The 25,168-nt window shown below is 38.3% G+C and overlaps 3 protein-coding genes across 9 annotated transcripts; all 3 read right to left on the minus strand.

Annotated features, from left to right (window-relative positions):
* Positions 1-773: 773 nt before the first annotated feature.
* Positions 774-4,275, minus strand: LOC131326786 (reticulon-like protein B12). Its single transcript, XM_058359665.1, has 4 exons — positions 3,731-4,275; positions 2,926-3,106; positions 1,553-1,764; positions 774-1,360 (listed from the first exon to the last, which is right to left on the minus strand). The coding sequence occupies exons 1-4, from the start codon at positions 3,795-3,797 to the stop codon at positions 1,185-1,187; spliced, it is 636 nt and encodes a 211-aa protein (XP_058215648.1). The 5' UTR covers positions 3,798-4,275; the 3' UTR covers positions 774-1,184.
* Positions 4,276-6,221: 1,946 nt separating this feature from the next.
* On the minus strand, positions 6,222-13,047 carry LOC131326718 (ataxin-3 homolog). Of its 3 annotated transcripts, XM_058359577.1 has the most exons (3): positions 12,655-13,039; positions 7,033-7,053; positions 6,222-6,936 (listed from the first exon to the last, which is right to left on the minus strand). In XM_058359577.1, the coding sequence occupies exons 1-3, from the start codon at positions 12,892-12,894 to the stop codon at positions 6,421-6,423; spliced, it is 777 nt and encodes a 258-aa protein (XP_058215560.1). In that variant the 5' UTR covers positions 12,895-13,039; the 3' UTR covers positions 6,222-6,420. The 3 variants fall into 3 exon arrangements, with proteins under 3 accessions (XP_058215560.1, XP_058215559.1, XP_058215561.1); XM_058359576.1 differs by having other exon boundaries at positions 6,222-7,053; positions 12,655-13,047; XM_058359578.1 differs by lacking the exon at positions 7,033-7,053.
* Positions 13,048-15,273: 2,226 nt separating this feature from the next.
* On the minus strand, positions 15,274-21,960 carry LOC131326621 (OVARIAN TUMOR DOMAIN-containing deubiquitinating enzyme 3). 5 transcript variants are annotated; one of them, XM_058359467.1, is made up of 11 exons: positions 21,898-21,917; positions 21,505-21,530; positions 21,443-21,464; positions 21,223-21,358; positions 19,278-19,365; positions 18,233-18,296; positions 17,447-17,552; positions 17,278-17,332; positions 16,559-16,656; positions 16,398-16,451; positions 15,274-15,796 (listed from the first exon to the last, which is right to left on the minus strand). In XM_058359467.1, the coding sequence occupies exons 3-11, from the start codon at positions 21,462-21,464 to the stop codon at positions 15,694-15,696; spliced, it is 726 nt and encodes a 241-aa protein (XP_058215450.1). In that variant the 5' UTR covers positions 21,505-21,530; positions 21,898-21,917; the 3' UTR covers positions 15,274-15,693. The 5 variants fall into 5 exon arrangements, with proteins under 5 accessions (XP_058215450.1, XP_058215449.1, XP_058215451.1 ...); XM_058359466.1 differs by having other exon boundaries at positions 21,443-21,530; positions 21,898-21,960; XM_058359468.1 differs by lacking the exon at positions 16,559-16,656 and having other exon boundaries at positions 21,443-21,530; positions 21,898-21,958.
* Positions 21,961-25,168: the final 3,208 nt, after the last annotated feature.

Below are 25,168 nucleotides of genomic sequence, written 5' to 3' on the forward strand. Positions count from 1 at the left end.
GAATCAGGTATGTCACCTGCCAATTTTTTCTAGTCACAAGTCCCGATCAATCTCTGTGAATAAACATGATTATACACCAGGGAATGAATCATTCTGTAATAATTGGAATCTCCTGCCTAAACAGGCTTAGCGCAACTTTATCACACTGTCCTCGACACTTCTCAATACAAAAGCAAGCACACGAGAAAAGAAAAGAAAACCAAAATGCTCAGCTTAGTTTCTGCTTCTTGAAAATCCACTTTCGAAACCTACCGAGAGACTACGCATAAAATGAGTTCCCTGGAACCCATTACTAAATATCTATCCCATAGAGTGCCAGAACAGGAAGTATAATGAGAAGGCCAACCATGAAAGAATACAAGATCATGAAAATGGAAATCGTACCCATGGCCATGGGAGTAAAGTTGAGGATGACTAAAAGCAGGAGGAAGGACTAGTTCTTGGAACTTATTCACTGCCAATCTCAAAGAATGGATCATACACTTAATAAATATGAATATTCCATTCGGAAACAAACAATACTAATAGTTTCTTCTTGTTTCCTTTTTAAATATATTGGACAGATCACATGGCGTGTCCCATACGTGTCTTGTGTGTCCCCGCATGTCGCGTGTCCCCGGAGTCCTAGAAACTAAGATGTCAACAGTCGTGAAAGCCTATCACATGTCAAAATACGAGTTCACTGAAGACTGAATCAAAGAGTTATGTGAAGCACGATCAGAAACGACGAATCTCCTTGTTATTAAACATATCCATTTTGCAAGTTCGTGTAGTGAATAGCACAATCATCTTGTAGCTGAAACTACTTTTTTTGAAGTACAATAAAACAATCACCCAATCAATACATGTTCAACTCATACAATTACAGAAGCATTGTATTGTTCTCTGCATACAGATATAATTCCTAAAACCCCCAAAACCTAGATGTTCAACTCACACAATTACAAAAGCATTGTATCTCTCTCGTAATGCAGATATAACTTCCAAAACTCGTCAAATCTGAAACAGGTAGAGCACCTGCTGTTTTTTCTAGTCACAATTCCAAAACAATCTCTGTTAAGAGACATGATTAAAAAAATGAACCATTCCGGAACAATCTGAACGAGGCTTAGTGCAACTTTATCACACCATCCTCAACACTCCTCAGCGCAAAAGCAAGCACACGACAAAAGAAAACAAAAGGGTCAGCTTAGTTTCTGCTTCTCAAAGTCGAAAATCCACTTTCGAACCCTACCGAGATACTCCGCATCAAATTTCACGCACAACTGCTGCAGTTCTCTGCAACCCATTAGTATATATCTATCTATATCGTCTTCATACTTCTCATAGAGTGCTGGAATGGTTAGAATAACAAGAAGGCCTGCCACAAAGAGATACACTATCGTGAAAATGAGCATCATTCCAAGGTAATGAAGTTGAGGATAAGTAAAATCAGGTGGAAAGACTTGGTTCTGGTAATCTTATTCAGTACCAATCTCAAAAAATGGGTCATGAGTCACTCATATGCTTATATACCTGTACTAATGGAAATCAAGACAAAGTCAAAACTTACTGGTGTAGCCCAAGGTAAGGAAATCAGTGAAGCCCCCAACAACAGAAAGTACACACAAATATGCAGCAACTCTGAAAAACATTCTTGTGTCCTTTCCCAGAGCAATATCCTTGGATGTCAAGAGCAATGCATTGATGCGACTGTGAATAAAACCTGTTATTTCGTTTACCACTTCTCCCGAGAGACACAAATCTGGTAGTGGTGGAGGCGGTCTGTGGAGGTACAAAAATAAGCAGTTCAACCACTCATGACATCATGTCATTTAGCCTCAAGATTCTAATACCTATTTAGATTCCAACAACTTATATGACTACCGAGGAAGATCTAAGATGATCCAGGGACCTGTTTGAAACATCCATATTCAATTTCAATCAAACACAAACAGTTGGTACAGGCTCGAAATGATCTTAAAACTTTGGATAGAGTTTCTTGTGAGAATTAAACAATACTTTGTAGCTTTTGAAATAGAGTTCCTAAGTGTAAAATCGATACAGTAATAACTGCAGCGTTAAAGCTTTAAATTTTATGATCTATTCCTAAGAAAAAGTGTACAATGAATGACGACAGTTATCATGCAAATGATCAAGTTGGATCTTAGAGCAACACTGAACCTTCATAGCTATTTACGTGTGTCGTCTGCCTCATACTGAAACTACATTGATCAACATCTCATTTTCATACCTGAAAAGTTCTTTTTACCTTGTTATCACACAAACGAGATAGTGATGATGCTATCGGGGACTTCTTATTAAGATTCTTCATGACAAAATATGCTAGAGGGGCTTAAACTCCTAAGTCCTAATATTCGTTTTGATAAAGCCTCCAAATTCATGCCATCCAATTCCGAATTGGTGATAGCTCAAGGACTAGTTTTACTTTCTATAGAATTCATCGTTTCGATAACTCACATGCCATTTTCCAAAACCATCTTATTTGACCGAGTATTACCAAACATGTTTTCTCTCTCTTTGTATACAAGGTGGTGCTCGCTCAACATCATTTTAATTTCACAAAAAGTATTGAACATCCAAACAGTTAAAGAGTTTCGAAGTACCCACGTAAACCTCAGCAGAATTTTATAATTAAGGTACATTCAAAAAGAAGCAAATGAAATCCATTTTTCAATTAAACCACCCAAGTCATATTTTAAAGAGTGTACAATGAATGAATTACTAGGGAATCCAATGAAAATCGAAATGTTAGAGCAAAAGGAAGACTTAATGGATCAAAACTTAAAATCTAATCATATGGGGTCATGAGTAGAGCCCACAACCAATTATCTTGAATTGCTTTAGTTAAGGCAGACATTAGTATTAACAAACACCAGTATGCAAGCAAAGAAGCATAAAACATCACATATCATTGAAGGTTACCGGTTTAGAAGTTCTGCAGATTTGGCCCAGAGGAAAAGAATGACAAGTAGGAGCAATAGAACACTAGAGACAAGTGATAGAAGTGTATAGCCAGATTTCTCAAACACCAACCAAACAGCAAGAGTCACTAACAGAATTCCCACTGTAAGTTTTTTTGTCCTCCACAACATCACATCTGCAACTGTTGGACAAAAGAAACTCAAGGCTCCATATGGATAGACATCCAATTCAAATGAAGAGATTTTTTGTTCGGTTTGAATATATATATATAAAACTAGAGTAGAAGACGGACCAGAGATACAAAATATGATCCTTGTACTAACACAATCGTCAAAATGAAGGATTTTTAAATCACTCGTTCAATCATGATAAACCTCCCAAACTAAAATGTTGAAACTCATATCCAAGCTATCAAATCAAAATTTGAGCTTTGTCTAATCACTTCGTTTCAAATCCTTATCTGTCAAAACGGAGCCTAATCTAAAACAGCTCAAGCCTTAAAATAAAAGAAACTATAAGAATTAAGGACAAGTCTGGGTCTAGACTCATAATCCACTAGTCATTGGATAAAGGAGACCCTTACTAGAATAACAACACAATTAACTTCTGTCAGTCAATAAAGAATCAAACATAGTAATCACTAATCAGGCTATGGAACTACCAAATCAAATTATGATGACTGATCCTGAACTCGGATAAAAAAATTTACTCTGACCCAGATCAAAGATTTTCCTAATTTAAACATAACTTGTATAGAGATAAATACAGAGTGGAAATGGAGAAGAGATTAGTGTTATATGCTTACCAAGTCCTCCCCCAAGGATCTCATGAACAGTTCTCTGCCTGTTAAACAATCGATCCGACGAACCCATTTTCTTGAAATTAAGTACAATCAGGACTCCAGACCAAAAGAAAGGTTTAATCAAAACCCAAAAAATTTAAAAACGATGGCGTCTATGAACAATCAAATATAACAGTTTCTATGCTGATCCACAGCCTCGTAAAGTTGATGATAAACATATACTCCAACAAATTTACAGACACCGAAGCTTCCTTTTGAGAAAGTAAAGCGCAGTTTTCTTCTGTAAAGCTTTCTATCCAACTGTTTTCTAGTATGGGGGAATATACATATATGAGAATGATCGATTGTAGATACATATATAAACGTATAAGAACATACAGGGATATATGTAGATGAATGGGGGAAAGTGGGGTTTGGTAATTAGTGGTTTTGGGGTTCCAGCCTAAAAGGTTGAAAACCCAACTCATGGTTTTCCCTTCTTCTCCTTTTTCTTTTCTACGAAGTAGTGCAATTTCCTAGCATATATACGTAATCATACACACATTAAACATAGGAGAGAGAGAGAGAGAGAGAGAGAGAGAGAGAGGAATGGTCGGCATATGGCGCCATGGGCTTATACCTTTCATGCTAGGTGTTTCGAGGACAAAGTTCACATTGGACAATTTTATTAATTCTATTCTATAAAGGGGAGCGTGGGAATACCTGAAGGCCGATGTAATAGCTCTCCCTTAGGACGTGATCACTGGAAGTTCAGGTTCGGTGTGGCTCGAAAGAGATCACAAGGTCATTGTCAGGGACAGATTCAGGATTATAGTATAATGGAAGCACATGTTAATCATTTACTTTTCATGCTAGGTGTTTGGAGGATAAAGTTGACATTGGACAATTTTATTAATTCTATTCTATAAAGGGGGGCGTGGAAATACCCGATGGCCGATGTAATAGCTCTCCCTTAGGACGCGATCACTGGGAGTTCAGGGTCGGTGTGACTCGAAAGAGATCACAAGGTCATTGTCAGAGACGGATTCAGGATTATAGTATAGTGGAGGCACATGTTAATCATTTACCTTTCATGCTAGGGGTTTGGAGGATAAAGTTGACATTGGACAATTTTATTAATTCTATTCTATAAAGGGGGGCGCGGAAATACCCGATGGCCGATGTAATAGCTCTCCCTCAGGACGTGATCACTGTGAGTTCTGGTTCGGTGTGGCTCGAAAGAGATCACAAGGTCATTGTCAGGGACGGATTCAGGAATATAGTATAGTGAGGGCACCTGTTAATCATAATAGATAAAGTTCATTTTTTTTAATCAATCACAATAAGATTGTACAAAATTAAGGCATATATTACTAACTACAAAAGTTTATAACACATGTTTTAAGTTAAATTAGGTAAAAATGAGTACAAAATCTCTGACAACTTTTTAAAGTATGGTTTAAATGAACATCGATAAGTTATAGAATGATCAAGTTATTTTGTTAATGACTTTATCTTGAAATATTTCTCCCAAATGGTTAAAATAAAGAGAATCAAGAAAAAATTGCTCCAAATAGACAAACAGTTCCTAAAGTAACAACTATAAATGTATCATATAATAAAATTCAGGCATAAAACTAATTCTATATGTGTATTTTCGAAATATATGCAAGTGTGTATGTTTATATATCAGCACACTTTTATAATTATGTTAATTTATAAAAAAATATTTTAATTTCGAATGAAAACACGCGTTCGAGTGGATACACGTGCCCCGTGTGACCTCCTTTGGGTCCGTCCCTCATTGCAACTACTGCCAATCAAAGAGGAACACAGTTCGACTTTGCACAAAGTCTAAGAATGCATCGTTAACATGTCTTGAAGCTTGGACCTCTTAACCACCCAAATCACTTGAAGAGTAAGCCCTCAACCAGGCTACCACATTGATGTTTTAACTGTTTATTATGGCTTATCTAAGATTTTTCTTTCTAAAATTTCAGGGTGATTTTCATACATCTGTCAAATTACGCTTCATTGATACGTAAAATATGTACGATAGCTATATATAACAACTTCGGACTTATTTTGACAATTCAAGAATTGATGAAATTCTGCCCTTTTTCTCTCATTCATTGCTCGCTCCTCATTTTCTAATGGATCCAATACAAACCAAACTCAATTCTTACATCGCCAACCACTAGACAAATCATCTACCATCTCTCTAGTTTCGCAGCACAACTTTTACCAGCCCCTAGGTTTTGCTCATAAAAATCTGTTATCTTCCTCGCTCTCTCTTTTGTTCTCTATTTAGCTGATTCAATATTAAGTTCAAGTGACAATCCATATTTCTCCAATATATAGAGACCTCAAGTGAGAGGTCTACTGAGTTTTGTGTGTATTATAAACAGATCTATCAAATCGGGATGGGTATTCCTGAAATGAAATCCCAACTGGGAAGAGGAATACAAATAACCAAGCATTCTGGTAACAAAAAGGAGGGGGGAAAAACCAACTGTAGTGGAACAATCATTATTTTCAAAATTTATGATTTTACAGTGTTTAATTGAACAAGAAAAGGAGGGTAAAAAGGAAATTAATATCTAAAAATGTATAAAACTACTGCACACCCTCTGGAACTTGCACACACGATGTTAAGTTCACGATGCGAGCCGGAGATCAAGACTTGCCGGAAATTACAGAACGTCTCGTAAAACCTACAAAGGTTTCTTTTCGCTCACATTTTCTTCACTTGTAGTATTGTTTTCATTTTCTGAGGTGCCAACTTCAGCACTGGCCGCTTCGGGGGCGGGGGCTGGGGCTGGGGCTGGGGCTGGGGAGGAATCCATCAAGCTAGCTGCTATTGCAGCTTTCAAATCCTCATCTTCTGCTTCCAAAAGCATTTCCGCTTCCCCAAACTGACTCGAAGGATCTGAAATCTCTCGATTTTGACGGGTCCCGTGAGTAGGCCTCTGACCGGAGTTGCACGATTTAGTTATCCTCTCAGCATCTTCGGGTAAAAGCCACTGTCCGTAACCATTGGAAGCATCTGAGGATGCGATGAGGCATTCCTTGGGGAAATTTCCCCTCACAAGGAAAATGCTCCAGCCGAAGCCCTTAAGAGTGTCAAGATATGCAGAGAGGTAAAACTTGGATAGGTGCTCGGGGGCTGCGTAGAGACTGTCAAAGTTGTACCACTCTCCGTTCACTTTCCTGATACAGAACCAATGGTCCTGCAAATGACAAATAAAAGCGTTTTCAAGTTCCGGGTCAATCTGAGCCGGTTCAGCAACAGGACTGTTGAGCGGAATGACTTGTAGGTCCCACACCTCCAATGCTTTTTCCAAAACCTGCAACCAGAATTTTTGTATTACCCTATCAATAACGGGCTGATATATAGTCGGCGCAGAAAAGAACAAACAGCAACCATTTGATTTATCCAACAGAAGAGACATTTCTCTAACACAGTTTAACTACATTAAAGAGAGGTATTGGGGTTCCAACCATATCTGACAACCACCCAAAAAAACAGTTCCCTGCACCTGATAGAACGAGAGAAGTGCTTCGTTCATTTTTCAAATGGTCAGAGGGGAGAGGGTGAAGGGAGGAGGGGTGTCAATATCTGATATCCCAGCTCTAAAAACACTAAAATGCCATTTCCCAAAAAATAAAACCGTAATAGAATGCAAAATCAATAGCAGAGGCCTACCAAATGCTCCAATCACAAAAGCATGCAAGCTACTCAGACCATGGGTCTTTACTATGAAAACAAAAGCATCCCAGTATGACCACCGACCCTATTTTCCTTTGCAACATATCCTTCACTTGTCCCTATAGCCAGTACAAAATTGGAAGCTTAACAGATTTGCTAGACTTTTTTATGACATTCCAAACTTACCCTCACGTCACAGCCCAACTTAAGAAATAACCGGCCATGATACACAAAGCCTTAGCTCATACCCATAGAACACGAATGCCATTCTGTAACACCCGTCCTACATCGAATGATTTCATGGGTAGTCTTGGTGCACAAGTAGAAGTAATGAACCCAAATGATATATCTCCTTGGATAGTCTTTCGGGGTGAGCTAATTTTGAGTTCATGGCTCATACTTATAATTAGATCAAAAAACTTTCAAACTTTCAACCTGGGACGAGGTTGTTTTAACCTTGTGCTCCCAAGTGGTAAGGCATGAGTCATTAGTGACCTTTCGAATTTGGACCTTACAAGAAGGGGCGTAAGAGGCTGCAAACCTTAAGCTTTCATAATCCATCCATAACTACGCTGTTTCCATAGACTCAAATTAGGCCTAAAAAACTGTAATTTCCAAGTTAACTTTATCAAATCTGTCCTTGTATCATATTACGCTAAAGCCATTTAACATGATTTCCCAATCTGTTACGCTAACAAGTTAAAGAATGCTAATAATTTGAATTCTGCATTTTTCTTGTTAAATATTTGAAACTGTGCATTAACCTTAGTCGTTAACCCACTGAATCATATCAAATCGTACGACACAAATAGTGAATCGTAGGGTTCAAACAACTATATGACCTTATCTAACTCGCCTCCTACATACACTTCCCTGAAGTCGTGCACCCGATAATTAAGTTTTTGTAGCTTTTGGGTATTAGCATCATCCAATAAATAAATCCCACATCGATCAATTACGGAATTTCCATCTAAGGAAGCAGTGCAACTATAACTGACAAAACCGACTGAAAAAATCGGGGTTCGGTCGGTTTGAATAAGGGTTTGCCGGTTTGGCCAGTTTCCCTTGTGAATACTCCACCGGAATGAAATGTTCTAGGAAAATAGAACTTTTCTATTTTCTGTTCACTATGGGTTACCTTGAAATTACCCGACAAAACTGGACCGACTCTATTGAGAATGTCCATTTTTTCACTCGTAGGTTTCAATCTCAGCCATCCTTACCCCAATCCAACCCTACTTATATTAATATTAAGTTAACCTAAAATGGCAGACCTCCCTCCCTCCATCAAGAGGAAATTGAAGAACTGACAGAGAAGATATCAAGGGTGCAAATGCTTCTTAGATCCCTTTCCAAAACCTAGTGATGAACGATGCTAAAAAACACCCCTAATGATGTTTCTGTTGCTTCAGAACTTGGTGAGTAGATCTGTCAGCTTTTTCTTTGTTTTTTTTTTTTTTTTGTTGATGCTAGTGTTTGATTCTAACTGAGAAATGCTCTCATGTGATTATCATTTTTTGTTACTGATGGATGATGAAGCCCACCCAAATGCCCCGAAATGTCTGAAATCCCGGCCGGACTGAACCCCCCAAACCGGTTTCGGTCTCTCGATTAGTTTGATTAGGGTCGGTATTATAATTATCCAGCCCGAGCTGATCGGTTCAGTGCTACATACCCCAAAACCCAACAGACCACACCGACCACACCCCTATTATAATCAATATGCTATAACCCATACAAATACAAACTACGAGAAATAAATGAACAAAGATATGCACAAACCTCAGAATCAGTTACGCATGCTGCCACAACCCTATAGCACTGTTCCCACAAACCTAACACTTCAGTTAACACCCCAACACTTAAAATCATGCCAACACAAACAAGACTTGCATGTTTGTGTAGTTCAGGGGGGCTTCAACAGAGATGATGAAGCAATGTGTGATTCCCACATCTATTAGGACAAAGTTTTTGTATATATTAAATGAGAGAAGCACTCATGCTCTTCCAAACGCTTGGGCCTGCTACTTCATGGTTCAAACTCGGGTAGTTGGGCAGTTGGGCTGCTAGTTGATTATTGCACTGTTTTTTGAACAAAAATTCAAATTCAAGCAACACACTTTTATGTGTATACCATTGATAACATAGGTCTAGTTTGGTTCCCTCAGATCAACTTTTGTTCCAAAATCAGGAAAACTACAAAAGTTGGTTTTAAAATAGGGAATCAACAAAAATCCGTTGGATATAGGGTTCTATAAAAACCTACACTGATCCATATTTCCCAGCCCCTGAAGTTTTGTCTCCACTATTCATAAAGAAAGTTACCAATTTACCAAAGTTCAACTAAATTAAGCTCTGACTCAATGACTGTACAAAGGAACCAAAACAGTGGAATTAGAATCAGGAACTCGTATCCACAAATTTCCAACACCATTTAATTTTGAAAAAACTACTGAAAGATCCTTTGTGCATGTAGGTAACAAAAATTGAAACCTCAATATTTCGCAAAGAATTCACTGACTTATGCCTTGTTTGGATGCCAATTTGAAAAAAAAAAATCCAACTCAAAAAACATTCATTACCCCTACTTCCAATCATTAATCTCATTTCTCTCTCCTCTCTCCTCTCTCCAATCATTATTCTCATTTCTCTCTCTATCTCTCTCTACTCATTACCCCTATCTCTAAAGTCTAATCATTACGCTGTTTTCTCTCTCCACTCATTACCCAAAAATCAAACTCAAAAATTTTCCAAATATCATCCAATCAAGGCATTAACTGCTGGAGCAGAAAGGTTATTGAATTCATGCATTCTCAGTCAACGACCGTATTAACGAGGTAGTTTTCCGAAAGTGCTAAAAGTACTAAAGGAATCAACAGAATTAACTGCTGGAGCAGAAAAGTTATCAAACTTACGCATTCTCAGTGACGATATCAAAAAATAAGTTCTTAATTCTGAAATATCTTCAAAACATTTTTACAGATATTACCAAACTCAGAACCAAAAATACTAAACTTCACATCAAATTGAAACCTAAAGATTTGTCAAAGAATTTACTGAATAAACTACTGGAGCAGGAAAATTCTAAAACTTATGCCTTGTCAGAGATGATAAAAAGAACAAAGATACCAGTAAAAACCTCAAGTGTCATTCTCAAACCAGTTTGTTTGTACAGATATTACCAAACTCAGAACCAAAAAATATTGAAACCTCCAGATTTGCCTAAGAATTTACAGAATTTACTGCTGGAGCATAACAGCTATCTTGATCAAATCAATTAGAATCTGATTGAAGTCCTCTATTCTTCCTTCCTCAAAACCAATGAAGCACGGATACAGATACGGATACAACACGATATGGATACGGCGAAACAGCAAAACGTAAAAAACTAGGATATGGATACGGCTGTGCAACTTATATATTATTATAATTATTAGTCTCCTACCAGGCATAAGAAGTCAGAAGTAGTTAATTCGCCAATACCAAGCATTAAGCACATGTCCAAGACAAATGACAAAAGTCATTCCAAACAAAGAAAACCTAACAAAAACTTATACAAAGCATCCAACATCCAATACATGCCAAAAGTCCAAAACGAGAGGTTAAAGTCCCCAAAGAGGAGCTTCTTCTTCATCCGTGTGATTGCTACTACCGCTCGTGGAACCTAAACTTCCAGTTCAAAAACTGCCCATGCTAAAAATGAACAACAAATAAACACATTCAGCAAGTATCAATTCCAGACCAATCAAGAGAGGGGGGGAGGAAGAGAGAGTACGATGAATCAAGAGAGAGAGAGGGACGGGGGGAGGGAGGGAGAGAGAGAGAACCTCGCAGAAGGAATCGATCTAGGTTTGGACTTTGTAGGTATCCAGCCTGTTGAGTCGTCGAAAGGTCCTACCTTCAATCTCAATTCTCCAAATAAGTCGTATAGCATATATTAGGGTTTCTATACACTCAAAGTTTCTAATTTTTCTACTTAAATCTGTAAAAAAAATCATTTTTGACCCCGCCGTATCCTAAAACGTATCTGGACATATCCCACGCATATCCGAAACGTATCCGAAAATAAAACTTTTAATTTAATTACAGGATACTTATTTGACGTATTTGATACATATCGGGGCGTATCGGGCACGTATCCGTATCCGATACCTATATATGACTAGTTTCGGAGTATCCGTGCTTCATAGCTCATAGCTCAAAACGAGGATTCATACTCAAAAGTCTTAGCTCAAGTTGAATAACTCTCAAATAGCTCAAAGTAAAATCTTTTATGCATTTCATTTAATTTATGCATCCTCAGTGAAGATAGTCAAGCAAATATGTGAATAACTCTCAAATGACCTTCTCAAACTATATGGTACAGTCTACAGATGTTACCAAACTCAGAATAAAAAAACACTAAGCCTCACATCTAATTGAAACCTCAAGATTTGCCAAAGAATTTACAGAATTAACAGCTGGTGCAGAAAAGTTATTATTTTTATGCAATCCAAGTGAAGTGTTTAATCCCCTAGTCGCAAATCCTTCAATAGTGCCCTGCATCCCGCTCTCCGTCCTCTCCCTGCCTTCTTGCTCTCGATCCTTACTCTAGCAAATTTTAGTACTTTGGAATTTAAAAGATGCTTCCACCCTCGCGCTCATGGATTATGTGACTTAGTTTAATCTTCAAATGTCCTTCTCAAACCTATTGTACAGACATTACCAAACTCGGAACCAAAAAACAATAAAAACCACACATCCAATTGAAACCTCGAGATTTGCCTAAGAAATTAGAGAATGAGCAGAAAAGTCTCATTTTTATGCATTCCCGGTGAAAGTGTTTAATCTCCTAGGTCACACAATCCTTCAATAGGGCCCTCCCTTCCACTCTCCTTCCTCTCTCTGCCTTATTGCTCTCAATCCTCGCTCTGGCCAATCTTAGTGCTTTGGATTATCTTTGAAAGAAGCTTGCTCGTGCTAATCCTCAAATGTCCTCCTCAAACTAGTTTGCGACCAAAAAGTACTAAAACTTCACATCGAAACCTCAAGGTCACCAAAAGATTTCCTGAATGAACTACTGGAGCAGAAAAGTTAACAAATTTATGCAATCTAAGTGAAGATATTCAAGAAAATAAGTCTTTAATCCTCAAATGCTCTGCTCCCATAGTCCAACCAAACCAAGAACTAAAAATTCACATCAAATTGAATAAAACAAAAGATAACGTGAAGCATAAGTAGTGAGGTGGGGGAACAAAACCTGAATACTGAAATCGCCGTCGAGGGAGACGTTGTGAGATTCCTCGGGGACGAGGCCGGCGCCAGAGCCGCCTTCGAGCATCATCTGACGCTCCTTGCAATCGAGATCGGAGGCGAGAGCGGCCAAATCGAATTCCGAGAAGAAGGGACCCTGTAACACCGTGTTCACGCAATGCACCGCGCACAGCTTCGACTCTTGTACCTCGTGGTACAACATCCCTCCGTTGCTCGGACCTTCCATTCCTTCTCTCTCTCTCTCTCTCTCTCTCTCTCTCTCAAAGGTAACCCCTCAAACCCTAGAATCACAACCCTCTATATTCTGTGCTCTGGACCCAAAAAAATGTAGACTTCAGCTTCGGTTGCCAGAACGTGAAGGAAAGTATAAAAATCAACTGGGATTCGGTTATTGGCGTTTTTTTCCTTTTTTGTTTTGGGCGTTTGTCTCATTTTGAAGTTAGGGGTTTTCTTTCCGGAATTGATTTTCATGCTTCATTTTCATTTAAATGCACTATTTTTTTTATTTTGTAGTGACGTGAAATTAAGTGATTTTCCTTTTCGTGTGCGAAAGAAAAAATGTATGAAGAATAATTTTGTAATTCTGCAAGAATGAAGACAAAAAATAAAGTGCACTTGAACAAAAAAAGAGTGAAAATCAATTTCATTTCTTTCTCATATTTTACGTGTTTTGAAAGGCAATTTTAGAATATATTTTGTTAACGCATTACTCCCTCCGTTTCAAAAAAGATTGTCAAATCTACAAAATGGAACTTTAAGGTTTAGCAAGAAATATCAAAATTTTGTTTGGCAAGTTAGAAGAACTCATTAGTACTTAGAAAATAGCGGGAAAAACTTTATTTTACAATTTTGTTTTGCGGATCGAACAATCTTTTTGGGGACAGGGAGTACAAAATTTGAATTGGAGAATGAAAGAATTCATAAATTAATCAACGAAAAAACCCTCTTTTGAGAACATGCAACTATGCAAGAAGTGTTAGTTGTTAGCGAGACTTGACTATTACAGTTCGTTTGGTACGCAAGAAGAAAAGAGACGGGGAGAGAAGCTCAATCTCTCCCTCCTTTGGAAGGGAAACAAGGCGAGAGAGGGTGAGAGACGGAGGGAGACCAGAACCCCTTTCAAGCCCAGTTTCGTTTCTTGCCAAAAGTGGTTCCTTGAGAAAGGGGAGGGGGAGCGTGTAGTCCACCCCTCGTCGGACGAGTGGTTGTGCGTCACCGAGGAAGAGAGAGAGAGAGAGAGAGAGAGTACCAGATTTGTCAGAGAAGAGGGAGAGAGTTTCAGCTCGCCGGAAAGAGACCAGTCACCTATGAGAATATGATTTCTCACTCTTATTTGGATCGGAGGGTGAGAAATCACACCCCTTTCTTTTCTTTTCTCACTAATAAAGGAGAACACAACCTTTTTTCTTTTCTTTTCTCACCCCTCTATCCAAAGGGACTGTTAGTCTTATGCATGGGAGTATGTTTGTCCCTTCTAACTTGGCTACCGCCGCACTTGGATGAAAAAACCCTTTGAATCTCAATACAAAATTTACGCCTTTGAATCTCAATACAAAATTTACGCGCCTCCCTCCTGCAAAAATAATTCGATATATTTTTATCTAAATATACTTTTATAAAATCTGAGTATAATTTAAAAATCTATTAATTAGAACCGACACGTGTGAGGATATCTGTTTCTTTCCAAGAAAATGTAAAGATATTTGTTTCTTCAGATTAATCTAAATCCAACAAGCACGGTAAAATCCTAATTACGTTAGTACATCATACGAAGGGAAAAAAATTGATCTAAACTCTAGTTCCAGTAATGGAGAAATTTTTCGGTGGTGTTAGGTGGGTATATCCCACATTGTATCCGCTCGGTACATCCGGATCATCCAACATATTTTTGGACAGCTTAGATTGAAACCCTGTCTCTCCTCTCACCTTAACATTTTTTCTCTCTTTTTTTTCTCCAAATCCGAACCATCCCAATAATGGCTGTATTTTCACATGGTACTTTCAGATTGCAGCTAGAGAGTTGAATTTTGTCGATTCCGTAGTTTATTTATTGCTCTGGAGTCTGGAGTAGTAGTACTAACCAATGATGTGGGACAGATTTTAGTCTCTCACATGGAACATGATAGACTACTATGGATCCTGTCCAATTTTTTAATTTGGACTAGACGAGACAGACCAAAATCTCGGTCTTTCATTGAAGAAATTAATGGTTCAGACTTGGTTAGAAAACTCTTACCGATAAAAGTCTCTAGGCAAATCCGAAATTATACCACCTCCAATCAAAAATCCGGACAGAAGAGAATCGGAACCCACCCTTCTTCTTGATAGTTTAGAGAGAAAAGTGAGCCGCATATATTTTTACTCATTTGCCGCAAGTATTACGTAAACAACTTTTACCCAACTCATTTGCCGCAGGTATTACGTATACAACTTACACAATAAGGTATTGCGAGCTCCTCGCTCGGTTGACATTACCTACCGTCTTCTTTAGTAGAGGACTAGGTTCGAGCCCCGTGAGGGGCGATTGGTCAGGGTTCAAAGCTATTGACAACCTCTGGACTTTCTAACACCCGCTGATGTATACAATATTGGCAAAACAAAAAACAAGGTATTGTGAAAACAACTCATGTGATACTCTAAAAATGCACCTCACAATTTCATCAATAGTGTAGCTTATTTCTTGCACCTCATGGGAAAATATAATCCAATCCAAACAAGTTGAATATGGCTGATCATTGAGAAGAGAAGCTGGAGAAAAAGGAGCCAGTTTCCTTTCCTTTGAGCTTGTCCAACAACAATCCAAAAAACACCCAGGGAATTTTGCAACTTCTGTCACCCTGCTTCGAAAGCAAAATTGCATCAATTCCTTGCTTCTGTGAATGTGCTTCGTCTACGACCCGATGATTCCGCCAATTCTATTCTAGATGAAACTGTGGAGGTTACCACCGTATCCTCTCCCGTTAGACTCCAAGCACTAATTCTCAGACAAGTAGATCATAGTGGTTCTTCCCACTGTACAAGAGCCTCACCACTTTCCTTGGTTTCTTCCCTTTTCTTGAACCCTTGCTGAACTCAATTCCATATTCTGCAATGGGAATAAAACCAGACCCCAGTCCGCCTCTTGAATGCTACAATTTGATAAATAAAATAGATTATTGTGCTCAAACTGTAAAAATCAGTATGTTATAGCTGAAGAAAATCATCCACCAAAAGCAAGAATGCAAGGCAAATAACCAAAAGCACGAAAATCTCTCTCCCTCTCCCTCTATCAACAGAGAAAACGTTATTCTGTCAATGCTCACCATGCCCCTTCCACTTTCTTTTCCCTTGGAATATGTAACAATGAAGATTCATCTCTTTTCTCACCACTTCTCATCTCATTTCGCTATCCAAATAAGTGAGGATTTTCTCACCCTTTGTCACAATCCAAAGGGATTGTTAGTATGATCCAACTCAGAAAAATTCTCTAGGCACTATGCTCTCCTCAAACCAATCATTGATTTCTTACAAACTGGATACAATTGTATGCGAAAGAATGTGTCAACCAAATCAGCAACAATTTTTAAACATGACATAGTAGGTAAGAGCCTGACACCTTGGAAGTTGCATCAAGAAATGGAACTCAACAGAAGCCCAGACTTGACAAAAATTCAGTTCAAGAAATCTATTTCCCAAATTGTGCTGATTTAAACATATCAAAGTGAAGTGAGTTGGTCAACAATAAAGTACCTCATGTTCTGGTATGTATACTGCGATCGGCTGGCAACACAACTTTGACAGCACCTAACGGAGAACGTGACCATTCATCACCATATAAAATTAAGCCGTTATATACACAGTGAACTCAACAAATAGTGTATGATATTGTCAAACATGATGCAAGAAAATACCTGCATTTAAGAATCAACACAATTCTTTTGGGGGTTTTGTATGGGAAGGGAACATTAAGATCTTGGTCTTTCTTTTGTTCTATTCCAAGAGCAAAGAACTGAAGAAGAGGAAACATTCATGCCTGTCCTAATGTTTAAAATTACTTTCAGAAATATCGGAAAGAATTATTTGCAGAATACTCGATTATAGTGACCACTGACCACTACATTTGTTTGAAAACACGTTTTTAGGTTTCCTACGAGTTAACCAATTTATATTTTCTTTAGCACCGAATTTTACTGTTACGTATAAATACGTTTCCATCTTCGTAGAAAAACATTCCTAATGGGGCTTCCCCAAAATTATTTTACACTACATAAACCAAACAATGAGTCATATTCTTGTTCCATAGTTTTCCATCCCATTTAATTCAACTTCTCCAACCTTATTCTTTTTAAATCAGGCAAGAAGGACAAATCAGGTATTACCTCTTTTTTAAATCCTTATTTGAACCTCAAAAGTAAATGGAAGAGTGTCATGAAAAAGTGTGAAACACACCAATTAAGCTACCATTTTGCACAATAATAAACCTTAATTCCAACAAGGCAACAACTATAATCCATCTCCAGTGGGCTCTTTGCAATATCATTGGTCAAGTTCAAGGGACCATCAGAAAAAAAGAAAAAGTAAATGAATAATGAAAAAAAGGTCGAATGTGTCTTAATCATCAGATACTAACCAGCAGTTCTGACTCTCCTCCCCAGAAATCAGGTCGTCCAATGCGTTGGCAGTAACTAGACAAGGTTTTACAAGCATGCAATGAACAGCTTCCAATAGTTAGAATAACATGAATCGCAATAAGAAAAACAACAGAATTTCTGCAACAGTTGCCAAGTTAAAGGCCTCACCGTTTCAAAGACTCATCAACAGTAATTGCAATCAAGGCCTCTTCATACTTAAAGCGTTCATTTTCATTATCACAGATAACTTCTTTTACAGCCATCCGTAGTTCATCTGCATGTATGTGTGTCAGTGAGTTTTGCATATATTTTTGCGATCTAACCACAAATCTTTGAAACAAGCAGCCCATACGGCGACTCCAGAGAATGGAAAACATTTCCACCAAATAACCGAAAATTATATTATAAAAGCAAACCTAAGCAGAAATCATCACATCATGTAGAAAAACAGGGAAAGGAGAAGAAAGAAGGGAAAATAAGAAACTTCGTAAATGAGAAGGTATTGCAGTTCTACAGGTCCAATTATAAACACAGGGTAAGACCGTTGAGAATCTTAGCTGGCTAAATTCCTACTTCCCTTGTTTTGCAGTTAAATGACTGGATCAAAAGTCGTCAATGCAAAATAACAAAACCAAGCAAGAAAGAAGCCAGTAGTGGGAGCAGGGGGTAGTCATCACATTAATGGAATAGCTCAAAAGACTACATATGCAATAATTAAAATTAAGTTCTCTCCTTCGAAGTAAACGCATACAAGCAGTGATTCTATAGCAAGAATACCTTCCATAATTTGAAAACCACCACAATCAGTCAACTACAGCAACAATCAAAGAGAAGTGTTAAAGCATGCAACTGGGTGAAATTGCGCAAATGGAAGCTCCATAATAATTATATCATTGACAATCCTGTTGGAACTGAAACAAATGAAAGTAAAATGTGCATGGCCTAAATGCATACCTGCATTTTCTCGCTCTTCCCTAGGATCAAGTGTGACCCCTTTGTTCAGAGACATTCCTTTGACCTGATTTCAGTAAAGTCATAATTGAAGTAGAAACGCACACAAATGTAACTCCAGATTCTGGACAATCAATAGAAGTTCAGTGCTCGGAGATGAGAATACCAAAAGCAGTAGAAATGTAGAATACATTAATATACACAGTAAATTATTCACATGTCTATGCTGTGATGCAATAACTAAAGTTAGACAACATGAACAAAAATACAAGTTAATGGTAAAACAAAAATAAAACGTGAAGGAAGATGGACAATTGTTCTAATACAAGGAAATGGGTAAATCGGTGGATCAGAATAAACTACACGAGAGATGATATAAATTAATGCTCTCTTGTTACTAGCAAAACTTTGTTCCGAGCCAGTGTATCTACATTTCCAAATCTAATGGAAACAGTATTTATTATCCAATAAAAAGATGAAAAGCCAAGTAGCATTCGGTACCTTTTGAGGAAGATTAGTAATCAGTGAACTATATTTTTCAGTCAATTCCTCCTATATTTCTGTCAACTCAAGATAGTTATGGCCTTATTAGTATTGAGGTGATCTAAGCCATTAGATTGTAACTTCGATTGTCCGGATGAATATTCATTTACCGCATGCTCATGCATGCTTATAGTTATAACTACAACAACTTTTTCATAACCATGTCATTTGTTATTCCATGGTTTAAACCATTGTTTAAATTTTTTTTAACCAAATAAGGAATTAAGCACTGTTCCTCAATCATATTTCAGACAATTTTCCATCTGCTAATTTGCCCAATCATGACCTCCAATCATTACACACGAGTTTTGCTCCCAGTGAAATTGGTAGAAAGTTTTAAAGGGCGTTGAGTACAGTCAGGATAGTCAGATCATGGCTTCACTCTACTGATGAAATGACATCACACATGTTTACCATCATTAGAATCAGAAATGACCATGAGACTGCAAAAACCAACACCAATACCCATGCAATTAGAGTGGATAAAAAGAGAACCCCTCAATACCAATGCCCGAAAAAGACATCGTCCATCACCAGTGACTTTCTGAACTGAATAGTGCTCGAGCTTCTTCATGGCTGGTGAACCTCCTCCTCTAGAAAACACAATCACAGCAGACACACTTTTGGTAAATTTGAATGGTTATAATCTCTAATTTCAAGCATTTCTTAGTACTGTAAGCACCTTTTAATCATAGTCTAAAAAAAGTCACAAACTTTTTGGGTAAATTTGACCATGGTTATAATCTCTAATTTCAAGGATTCTTAGTACTGTAAGCACCTTTTACTCGTAGCCTTAAAACTGTAGTCTACCAACAGCATGGAGATTTCCTACTCCAAAGCTTTACTGGGTAAGTTTCTAGAACAAATTTGACACCAAAAAAGAAGTAAATCCTGACAGAAAGAGGTAGCTTGCATGCATAATACATCAGAAATAACATCAAAATGCATGCAACGAAGATGACTCATCCAGCATATCACTCATATTCAAACTTATAGCCCTATTTAATAGGTCGGACTACTAATGATAGACAATCTTATACAAGAAGTAATCCCACCGCACTAATAATGAGGGGATTATCTATACCACAATCCCAATTAATGCTTTGTTGCATTTATTATCCAATGAATAAGCAATCTCGCGTCAATTGTTGCATTCAAATTCCAAAAATACACTCCAAATGGGACTTATAAGAGCATCTCCAGCCCTTACCCAATTTTTTTCTTCAGATTTGAGTAAAAATCTGAGTGAAAGGTCTATTTGATATGAGCATCTCCAGCCCTATACTCAGATGTTGAAGGATTTCAATGTCCACCGTCACTACCGCTGCTCCTCACCACTGTCTGCCGCTGCTAATCAGGTCTTCCAATTTTCTGCGGCTCCTCCAATACAACCAGCAGATCCAACGACCACCACACCACCACCAACCGGCAACTTTCATAGACTCTCGATCTTACTTCTATTATCTTTGCCAGAAACTTGTGCACCTCCCGTGACCACCAGAAACCGCTGACCAACACCAGAAAACATCACGACCACCACCCCTCACCACCAGAAAATAGCCATTAGAAACATGGGTTTGGGTCTCTCTTGATTTGATGGGAAAAAAGGGTCTCCCTTGATTTCCTTTGAGAAAGGGTAAAGGATTGGAGCTGATTTTTGGGGGGTAATACTCAGATTATGAATCTAAGTTTAGGTTTGAGTAAGGGATATTGATGCTCCAAGAGTAAAAGCTTATACTTAAATTTGGTATGGTTAAATTTCAATCTCCAGCCCTTGCCTATACTTAAATTCCAATATGAGCAAAAAATTAAGTAAAAGCTTCATTCGGTACAAAGCACTCCAATGACATACTCAAATCTAAGCATAAATTTGAATAAAAGCTTCATCAATAGCAAAGCTGTAAACTTGAGAAGCACCAAATAGCCATTTACAATTTAAGTAAATATCTGAGCACAAATAAGTTGGTATAGGTTTGAGTCAAGGGTTGGAGTGAGCTTTAGGGAGCTTTACTCAAGATTTGGGTTTAAATTAAAGAAAGGGTAAGGGTTGGGGATGCATTGCTCTAACACACTCCCATATCGAATCCAGCCATTTATAGAACACCACACAATGTTGGAGTACTATTTGCACAGATAAAACAAGTTTTAGAACTATGGTCTTCAAAAAATTGCTTAGAATTCACTGAAATATTGAAATGTGCTAATCAGAACAAGGTTTCCAAGACTTTAAGTTAACAAACATGGAAAGCCCAAAAATAAAACCTATCAGAAATGGGTGTGCGGACAAGTAAGACTACTTTTTCCTGATAACCGGGTGTGTCCATGCCAGTTTGCGTGCACCTCGATTAATCCTGGGATTGTGAAGTTAACGACCGAGAAAACCTCCAATAACCCAAGGTTTGGTATGTTTGCTGTAACCCGGAGAGAGTTAAAGGACAAGGAAGACTTACGGAGATGGTCCGATTCGAGCGAAGAACCGATGGGCGGTGTTTCTGAAAAATGGGGTGGAGTTGGAAATTGAAAGCAAAGGAGGGGAGATGAACTCGAACTCGGCGAGTCCGTGTCTCAGCTGGTCGAGCAAAGTCTCTGTGAAAAAACACACAAGGGTTGTTAGTATAGAGACAAATGGAAAACTGAATTGGGACTGAGAATCTACATCATACACGTTACCATTGGAGGGATTGGCCGCCATGAAAATGTACAGAAGTTACTGCGAGAGAAAAACCAGCCGGGAAACAGAAAGGGAGGGATGACGGGAGATAAGGAAGAGAGATGTTACATACTAGATATTTACGCTACAAGTTACGCTATATTTTATATTTTATGTGGAGCTCATTTCAAATTTCAAAAAAATACAGGACTTTGTAAAAAATTAGCTTCAACGGATATTGATAAGTATTATTTTTAAATTCGTAGTGCCAAAATTGCGCAATTAAGCAATTTCATCCCTATGAATCCAAAAATAGTACTTACCGACATTCATTTGAGCTAATTTTTTATAGGACCCCATAAAACAATATTTTAAAATTTATCGGTATTTTTTTAAATTTTTTTGGGATTCAAAATAAGTTCCACATAAAATGTAGTGTAACTATGTAGTGTAAAAAGATAGTTTAGCTATAGCGGATAAGGAAATGCGTATTGTCACAGCACCGTCTTGTTTTTTTTTTTTTCCTTTTCTTTTCATATACTCCTTATCAAATTATCGAGAAATTTTTGGGTGCCGGCACCATGTGGTGCCAAACAACGCATCCGGGTTATTTATTTCGGTTATAGACAGCTCGAATTTCGAGAGAGAAAAATGAGAGAGAGAGAGTAGTAGGGTGAGAGGAGAAAGAGAGTTTCAATCTAAACCGTCCAACACACTTTGGACTGCCCGAATGCGCTGCTCGGACACCACGTGAACACGGTCATATAGTACCCATTCGGCACCCCAAAATTTCTCCAAATTATCAATAGAGTTGCGGCTCGGATTAAAAAAATATATATCAATAGAGTTAGTAAAAAATTAGTGGGTTAACAAACGGGTTTGACAACTTGGTGTTGAAACTTGAAATACTTGCAATATTTGTAGGGATCACAATGGGACAGATCGGACCCAGATTTATAGTCCCGTCCCATTCACATCGGGCCGGAGTCGGCCGGGGAATATTGGATAAATGTTGGGGTCGGGAATAATCGGATTCCATTTCACCACTTTCATAATAAAACAAAAAATGTTAATGAGTCATGAGAGTTAAAAAGAGAAAAACAGGAAAATAAAGAAATGGAGTACTATTTACCAAAAAAAAATTATAAGCACTAAATTTATCATTTTATATTAAACAGAGATTATATTATACACGGATGGTCAAAAGTTGCCACGTCATCCTACAACCAAATCTCAAGCACTCAACTCTTTGGAACCTCCTCACTTTAAAATATTCCCTCTTTTCACCTCCTCTTCCTAGCGTTCCCCCTTTCCCAACGACCACCGGCGATTTCTCGTACCCTTCCACCATATCATGGCACACCAAAATCCTCGACCGATTAGCCAAACAACTCGACCAAAGGTCCAAAGCGCCACGTATGAACTTTTGAAGGGGAAGTGGAACAAGTCGAAGTACGACCTCGACTTGAGCTCGTCTAGGGTTTTGATCGGGTATGAGACTGGTGCGGCCGGCATCGACGGGTTGAATGACAAAGGATCGGTGGAGGAGAAGGGCTGGTTGGAGTCCACGTCGGCGGGGTTAATTGTGGGGAATAGAGAGTGGAAGACAGAGTGGAGGAGGTTTCGAACGGAGTTCAGCTATGAGAGGTTGAAACGTAAAGTGTGGGACGAAGCGCGACGACGATGACTTTGGAGTTTAGGATATTTTTAAAGTGGGTTTTACTTAGGTCAGTGGTTGTCGGCGAGGAACCGACGGTGGTCGTTGGGATAGGGAAACGCTAGGAAGAAGATGGGAGGTGATAAGGTGAGGGAGGCTCTAGAGAGTTTTTGTTTTTGATAAGCACTCCTTTCATAAAAGCACGAAACACATTACAACCTCTTAGGGACATACCCCTGCTATACACTGCCTTTTACAAAGAACCACACTTTCACTGAATCACTGTACTATATCTATACAGCAAGAGACAAAACTAAACTAAACTATTCATCTAGCTAGACCAAAAAATTTCCCAGAAAGCTACCAACTATCACATAAAACCCTGTTTACCAACTATCACATAAAACCCTATTTTCCTGAGTAGGCTCACACCCCTCTTAGAGCTAAGAGAATTCCTTATAGAATTGATAATGTGGAGAAGCAACTGGTCTTGAGGGAGGGCTTGGTGTTGCAAAACTCTTTTATTTCGTTCCAACCACAAACTATATATTGCAGTAGCCAAAGCAGTCTTCAAAATCACACTTTGGAAGCTATTACTTTGTACATTTTGAACATACCAAGTAATCACTTCAGCTAACAAATGGGGCACTTGACTATTAGAAGACTAACTCCAAACAGTATGCCACACAGAACAAGACACAGGGCATTGGAAAAATAGATGGTGATGAGATTCTAATCCATTAGCACAGAAAACACAGTCCACAGCCACATTCACGGCCCAGCTAAACAATATATCTTTTATACTCAATTTATGTTGGATTGCCAACCATAAAATAAAAGCCCAACAAGGAACGTTCCTGCTAAACCAAACAATCTTAGTCCACTATTGTATAGGAAGTTTAGTCCGAATAGCTCCCCAAGCCGAGTGGACAGAATACCTAGTCAAATGAGGGAGCCGAACAACCGAGTCATCCTCTCCACAAACTGGCTTGAAATTAGGGGGAGTATGAGACATGATAGTTTGAGTGACCCTATTCCTCAGCATTGGCCATTTCCAATCCCCATTATGAACAATAGAAGACACTTTTGAATGTAATGATCTGCCAAGGTTAAAGACAACACTCTCTCCAAATTTGTTAAATAAAGGGCCAAGAGGGTGCCAGTTGTCAAGCCACAAGAAGGTACCTTGACCATTGCCAACCTTATATTGATTTAAAGGCTATCCAACTCTTCTAAGGCCAAGCACTTTCCTAATAGTCCAAGAAGCATCAATAGGGATATCCATAGACAATCTTTTTGATTGGTTCTTCGTTCAACAAGGGTTATACGGACCCTGTATTTATAATTTAATCTCTATTAAGCAACACTGGGAACACAATTTTAAAACACAATTTAGGATATAACTACTTCGAAAACTATTCGATGCACGCAGACCCACATATAGAACAACTCCAAACACAGTTTTTTTTTTTGGCAAAAGTTCCAAACACAGTTGGTACTCTTTTCCTGTTGTGATTTGTATGCCTACTTCTTAAATTTTGGTAGCCTCAAAATGTGTGTAAACTTCGAAACGTGAATTTACTCAAGCTCCATGCAACCAATATAAAAGAAACTCAAACTCCATGCAATTCCTCTTTTTGTTCTTTATTCGTGGATTGAAGTAATATCTCCGACATGTTAAATGGCATTCTTTTAAAAGGTTAAGCTTTGAAAAATTGATAAATCACGCTTTCTTACGAGAAATATTTCTTTCCAAATCAAACAAACAAATTGTGACAGAAGAACCAAAAAATATAATCATAGGGGAACAAAAAAGGCCCAACACCAACAACTATACAATTGGAAGCAGCACATGCATAAGCTTATACTCGGGAATGAAGATTAGTAAACGGGACAAAAATACACCATGTTCACCAGCTATGGTAACAAGCCTCCGAAGTCCGAACCCTAATCCTATGATCAGCTTAAACAAGAAACCGTCCCAGTTCACTGTCCCACGCCTCAAAACTACGACACGTGTCCCTCTTACCACAAACCAAAAGATCACACCACACCCAATCCCACCGAAGTCTGAACATCGAGAGAAGCA

This window comes from Rhododendron vialii, chromosome 5a, assembly GCF_030253575.1.
Source record: "Rhododendron vialii isolate Sample 1 chromosome 5a, ASM3025357v1".
Lineage (NCBI taxonomy): Eukaryota > Viridiplantae > Streptophyta > Magnoliopsida > Ericales > Ericaceae > Rhododendron > Rhododendron vialii.